This window comes from Azolla caroliniana, unplaced genomic scaffold, assembly GCF_043228905.1.
Source record: "Azolla caroliniana isolate FFs.n. ecotype wild unplaced genomic scaffold, voAzoCaro1.0.p SCAF_14, whole genome shotgun sequence".
Classification (NCBI taxonomy): domain Eukaryota; kingdom Viridiplantae; phylum Streptophyta; class Polypodiopsida; order Salviniales; family Salviniaceae; genus Azolla; species Azolla caroliniana.
In genome coordinates this window covers 4,378,847-4,385,677 of record NW_028230449.1, presented here as the reverse complement: position 1 = coordinate 4,385,677, position 6,831 = coordinate 4,378,847, and the positions used below count along the sequence as shown (strand labels likewise).

The window sequence follows — 6,831 nt, the reverse complement described above, 5'->3', positions numbered from 1 at the left end:
ATTAATTCCCCACTTTTTACTCTCCCACAAAAATTGATATTTTTATTATTAAAAGGGAACCTCATAGTGATAATGTTTTTATAATATATATAAAACTTAAATGTATTTGTTTTATTTTTTAATAAAACAAAAAATAAATAAATATATGTAAATTATTAAAAGGCTCCCATAAATTTCATATTTTTATCTCACATTAAAAATGGGAACTCACACTAATAATATTTTTATAATATATATAAAACTTAAATGTATATGTTTTAGTTTTTAATAAAACAATATATATATATATATATATAATAAATAAAAGGTTCTCATAAAATTTCATTTTTTTATCTCACATTAAAAAGGGGACCTCACACCAATAATATTCTTATAATATGTAGATGAAAAACTTAAAAGTATTTGTTTTATTTTTAGTAAAAAACAAAAAATAAATAATAAATAAAAGGTTCATTAATTCCCCATCTTTTACTCTCTTGACATTACAAAGGGGAACTTAGAGTAATATTTTTATATAGTAGATGTAAAAATATTTGTTTTTTTAAATAATAAATAAATAAACGAATGGTTCCGTAATATTCTTGGGGTCATTTTGTATTCTCGAATATTACGGATGTCGAATACTACGAATTTCACGCATGGGTCAATCTATGATCCTACTATGGGATTCCTAGAGAATTACTTTATGCACTTTACTAGAAATATACCTTTTGACTACATGTTTTATTGTTATTCTATCTATGGATTCTCTAATAATAAATAGAAATAAAAAAATGGTCTCCTTTTGACACAGATTCTTATTTTGAACCACACCTCAATGCCTCACCATCAAATCAAGCATGATGTGAGTCTAAATCTATTTTCAACTCTTAGTTAGAATCTACCAACAATGTTAACTGAACATTTGCACATGGAATTGCAAATTTATCCATGGATAGGTACATTTTAATGAAGTGTATTGGTTTGATGGAAACATCCAACCAATTCATTATGGTATATTCCATTCCCTCTTGAAGTTTTTTAGTTAGTGTTTGTTTGGATTGTCTATGAGGTTTGGGAGACTCCAAAATATCTTGCTACTATTGCTTGATTCTAAGTAATTTCACCTAATTCACAATGTGACACATGATATGAGTGTTGGCATAAAAGGCCAACTCCTTCCACTTTGTATCCTTACTAATGTGAACATGTCCAATAGTTAGGGCTTGAGTTAATAGGCCCTAACCTAACGTTGAATACATGCAGTTTGATCATTCTTATATCTAGAGTCTCTAAGAGAGAGAGTTAGAGAGAACAGAAATAACAAAACTTCCATTAAAGCTTAAGAGCGTGTCTATCTTCTTGTTTTCATCATTTTCTGTGTTGTTTGTTGAGCACTTCTAGACAAGTCCTCAAACGTTCTCCGCACATATCCGTGATCAATGAGATAGTACTTAGGAGCCAATCATAGTGTGAATTCAGGTTGTACTCCCTTAAAAAAAACTAAATATTAATAGAAAACCCATTATCTAATGAAGAATAAATGGGTTAACTTAGTTGTTATGTAATGTTGGGAAGTTCATAATGCTACTCATAATTCATATTTTACTTGCTTACAATTAGAACAATTACGAGACATCATTCTTTAAAAGTAATTAAAGAGCATATTCTTCTCTATGTTAGTATTTGTACAATTGGTATAATTCCCTAATATTTCATACAAACTTTTTCCCAATGGATATATATTTGACCTATATGTCTTACCACAAATTGATGTGTGGATACAACACAATTTGCATGAATAGGTCTATGTGACTATGCATATGCATGTGCTTGTGTGCATATACATACTATATACACAAGAAAGCAATTGTTTTGTTTGTAGGGACATGATTTAACCAAATTATATGTAAATATATCTTGATGAGTTTACATATATTAACTTGCATGGAAAGATAAATTTTTGTGACTATGTATGTGCAACTGCTTATGTATATACGAATACATACTATTCACGAGAAAGCAGTTCCATGTTCAAAGTGATAAGACTTAACCAAATTATATGTAAATTTATATTGATCACGCCAAAAGAAAAGGGTACATATATAGAACGGACACAACTACGTAAACAAGGTTTTATGGGATGTATATATAGAAAGACATAAACTAAAGTTTACAAATTTATGTACATACAAAGTATTTAGAATTGATATTCTTAGAAATGCCAAATATTGTCTTGAAGATGCACATTTTAACTTTATTTTGAACTATAATAAAAGCATGAAGAGTGGAATAATTGTTATCAATCGGAATCATCATTGTTCATATTGTCAATCTGAATATCCTCCCAATCTCCATTGCCTATTAGAAAGACACATTCTAAATATTAGAATAAAAAAATTGCACATAAATGTTTTCATGAAATTCATTAACAAAATTACAATCTTACTTTTGCGCAAAGTCAACGCTACAATAGAGTTATTCTCAACCTGTCATGAAGTTTTGGACATCAATAATAATATTAAACCAACAAATAATATAATGATATATAAAAATGCAACCAAATTTGATATACTTTGAGCAATGTCAATGTCAACATGCGCTATAATGTAATATTGCTATGGTATCATTGAGGATCATGGCAAACCATAAAGAACCTTCCAACGGAAGATGCTTTATTTCCACAATTACATGAAGATAGAAAATATAAGCTTATAGATATCCCCTATAGAGTTAAAATTGATGTAGTGATATGCATGAATTGTGTGGCTTGCTATAGAGTTAGGTTTTTGTGTGGTGAAGATAATCAATTATCCACAACAATAACATGCATTGTTATCATTAAAGTACCATAATGTAATTTTCTATTGCAAGCCTAATGAAGAATTGACGTGACATAACTTAATATACATGGATGTTAGTTCACAATTTTGAGGCACCACGAAACGATTCTTATTGCTTAGCATGAGGAGATAAAAGTGAAGAACAATGTCAATAAGTTAATTATGTAGAAGCAAATAGTTTGGGGCATCAATAATTGAATATAGTTAAATAAAAGAGAAATGGAGCATATTTTGAAAAATGGGGTGATTGAGGCATATCTGTATCCTCCTACAATATCTAAAAAAGTAAATTTAAAGCATCAATGGTTCTAGTACCAAGATTGGAGATTCTACATTGGTTTCTAAAAATAACAATATAAGGGGTTGCAGTTTAAAGATGTAAGAGGATCTATGAAGGGAGGGAGCTCACCAGATTTGCCTAAAAAAGATAAGATAATATCAATGATGTACCATAAGATTGTACCATAAAAATTGAGTTTAAAGATAAAACAAAAGCTTGTAAATACATTCATTACATTAAGTGTCGATAGTAGACTTGATGCTCAATATCTTACCTGTTGTTGAGAAAGTGTCTTTGAATCATCAAGGACGTGATAAGTGTCGAGGAGGATCAATCGTTGGTTCCTCACATGATTGTCTGTGAGGCTTTGCAAGTTTTGCTTTATTTGTAGGATGGTATCTGAAGGATTACATTGGACAAAATATGTGGTCTTTCTCCTCTTCACACGAATGTACATTGCCTACTCACACCAAAACTTTCAAAGAATTAGAAAAGTAATTATGCAATAGAGAACCAACATATTAATCTTACATATTGTTACTACATAACCTATACATAGCATGCAATACAATCAATGCATTCCAACAAGTTGAACTATATTTCATGTAGATACATATAAGAAAGCTCAATGAGATTAAAGAAAAAAGACGAGATCGAATGGCCCTTCAATGTCATTGGAGACATGTATATATGTGTGTACTCTACGTAAGTAGCATTTACAACAATTGTTATATGCTAATTTATATACATTAAACACACATAAATCCACAAACATTTGCCACTCTTCTAAAACATATCTCTTATTAATTCGAAACAATTAGAAAGATATGGGGATATTAATCGTACATAGTAACCTACATGTCATTCGTCATAACAAATGAAAGATTATTCTTAGTCATTGTATTGTTTAATATAATGTTTTAGGAATGAGCCAAATGAACTAGCCAAATTTCAATCATCAAGGTTTTAGTCAAATGACATGTACAACTCCCAAAGCTTTTATTTTAAATTTCTCCAAGTAAATTACATATGAGAACCCGTGTACCCCTCATATTTTGAAAGAGTCTTGAATTTTACTACCCAATTGGACCTGATTTTCAAAACTCACTATATGCATTACGCCACTATATGCAACTACATAATATAGGAGATTATACACCAATGGCAACATGTGAATATTATTATCCATTGCACCCTACAAATCTTGCTATATTCATTGCTTTACTAGATGAAATTGGATAATGTAGGGGTTCATTTGAATGCATCACCTTCACTAATTTAGTAGATACAACTTCAGAATGTTGGGTTGATTGCAATGCATGTCCTTATTGTCTCCCAATCCCTAGTTTCTTATTTTCATGTTTGAAAGTGCACATAAATAACAAGAGTTCCAACAAAATGGATCACAAAAATACAAATGCACACAACCAAGAGAAAGAGATCACTACACATAGTTTATAACAACCTTACCATTTTTAGACTTTGTAACTTTTGAGTGCAAGATCAGACTCTTTCTATCTCTTTCTCAATTAGAGATAAACAAATATTTCTTCTCTTCTCTTCTCTCTCTCTCTCTCTCTCTCTCTCTCTCTAACTCTAACTCTAACTCTAACTCTAACTCTAACTCTCACGCTTTCTCTACCACCTTGTAACATACCGAATACAATAAGTTTATTTATAGGAAACGTTTACATGTATAGTTTCTTGTGGTATTTTCATCATGTGGATACTCTTTTGTGTGTGTCCACATGATTCAATATCCATGTCATTTTCAAAAATGTACATTTTTAAGGATAAAGCGAAATGACATGTTCTATGCATACTAAACCCAACATCTTTGTAACTCATTCATTCTAGAATGTTCATCGTACTCATATTGTAAACCCTTAGCTTTAAATTATTTTCTTCTTGAGAATTATATCTCACCTTTTGTGGTGGTAATGATCATAACACAAAGATATAGGCTTGGGAAGTAGGAATATATCCATTAGTTGAAACCCATGTCTAGGTATTATTGTTTGCTATATTGTATGCCACTAATGTTTATGTCATGAATGCTTATTGTGAGATATGCCATTATTGCTCATATTATTCATAAGTTTTAATATTTTTAGATTTCTTCATTGTTATTTCCCATTGTCCTACATGCACCACAATGCAACGAAGATATAATTAATTAATCTTCTAAAACAACCAAAACCCAAATAGACATAAAATCAAGGTATGATGTGATCATAGTGTTTGTGTTGTGTAAAGTGTAAATATCCAAGATTTTATTTCACATTTGCATTGCTTTAATCCTATTGGTGGATAGAAGTAGGCTTATCAATCACTTCATTCTATAGAATGGCTATGTAAATGGCATTCTCCTTGATTCTTGGAGTCTTTATGCTACAATTCTTAATAAAAGAGAATAAAGTACATATAATGCATCCATTTTCCACTAGGGGGACCCTTGATACCCATTCCTTGTAATATTTGCAAAAATCTGGCTTAGTTAGAGGTTGAAATGCTAAATAGGTAAAGAAAGTATTATTGATAAAATATTCTGACGCTTGATTAAATGATTGTTAAATTAGAAAAACAAGCAGCTATATAATTTCTAGTGAGAATGTTTGACATATGAAGTATCCATGTATGTATTAAAATATAGAGATGTAAAAAGTACATTGTATTGATTTACATACAAAGAAAGTGGCATGTATCTTTCACTAATGAAGAATAAATATGGGCAATTTGTTTGATATATGTATTATGTAGGATTCAATATTGCAGTCATCGTGACTAAACTTTTCATTAACTATAAGTGAACACCACGTGAATATATGCCTTTTCAACTTCTATTGTAGTTCCCGAAAATGTGATTATTTGATATTCTAACTATAGAATGATATCGATTTTAAATCCAAATCTAAAACAATACATCTAGAGTTTAGTTATAAAGTGCTTTTATTGTTTAAGGTGTAGGTTCAAGCAAGGTTAAATGAATTACTAGAAATGTAAACAAATGTATGGTAAAAACCATATGTGTGACACTTTTGAAAATGTATTTCCCAATTGCAAGGATAAAGGGATCCTTAAATCATAACCATAGAGATGTATTGATTACATGGGCTTTACATAAAAAATCATGCATCTCCTCATAGACTACCTTTTAACAATAAGAAATATTGATAAACTAAAAGTGGTATATTACCATATATAATTCATCTTATTCGGCTTTATTAACAAATGGATGTGGTTGTGCTTCATATTAGAGCACAACCTTTCTCTATTAACATTCTTCGACATGATGTTTCGAAAAGGTAGGTAGTTTACATAAGGATGCTCTCAAATATCAGTGTATTCGCTCAGAATTCCATGGAAATCATGATGTTTGTTTTGTTAGATTTTGAGACATACAATCTAAAGAACGGAATAAATCGATAAGATTCTCACAAGTTTCGCTTAATTTAGAATAACATTATATTTCAAAAAATATGCTTACAATAATATCTTATTGAAAAAGTTATCCTCATATAATTCAAGTTTTTCTAAATTTGGATGTCCCTATAGTTCAAGACTCAGAAACTTTAAATGTGCTTACCAATAATACATTATTATTGTCCTCTACTTTCAATTATATGCTTAGAGGTATTAATAAATTAATCAATTGGCTTAACATGATTACACATCAAAAAACAATTATTTTTATACCTCACAAAAATCAACTTCTTTGATTTATCGAAA

At 29.8% G+C, this 6,831-nt stretch overlaps 1 protein-coding gene across 1 annotated transcript; it reads right to left on the bottom strand.

Annotated features, from left to right (window-relative positions):
• Positions 1–2,104: 2,104 nt before the first annotated feature.
• On the bottom strand, positions 2,105–4,732 carry LOC147855327 (uncharacterized). Its single transcript, XM_087330426.1, has 4 exons — positions 4,573–4,732; positions 3,377–3,562; positions 2,429–2,468; positions 2,105–2,340 (listed from the first exon to the last, which is right to left on the bottom strand). Exons 1-4 carry the CDS (start codon positions 4,573–4,575, stop codon positions 2,282–2,284), a joined length of 288 nt encoding a protein of 95 aa, XP_087186552.1. The 5' UTR covers positions 4,576–4,732; the 3' UTR covers positions 2,105–2,281.
• Between the last annotated feature and the right edge of the window lie 2,099 nt (positions 4,733–6,831).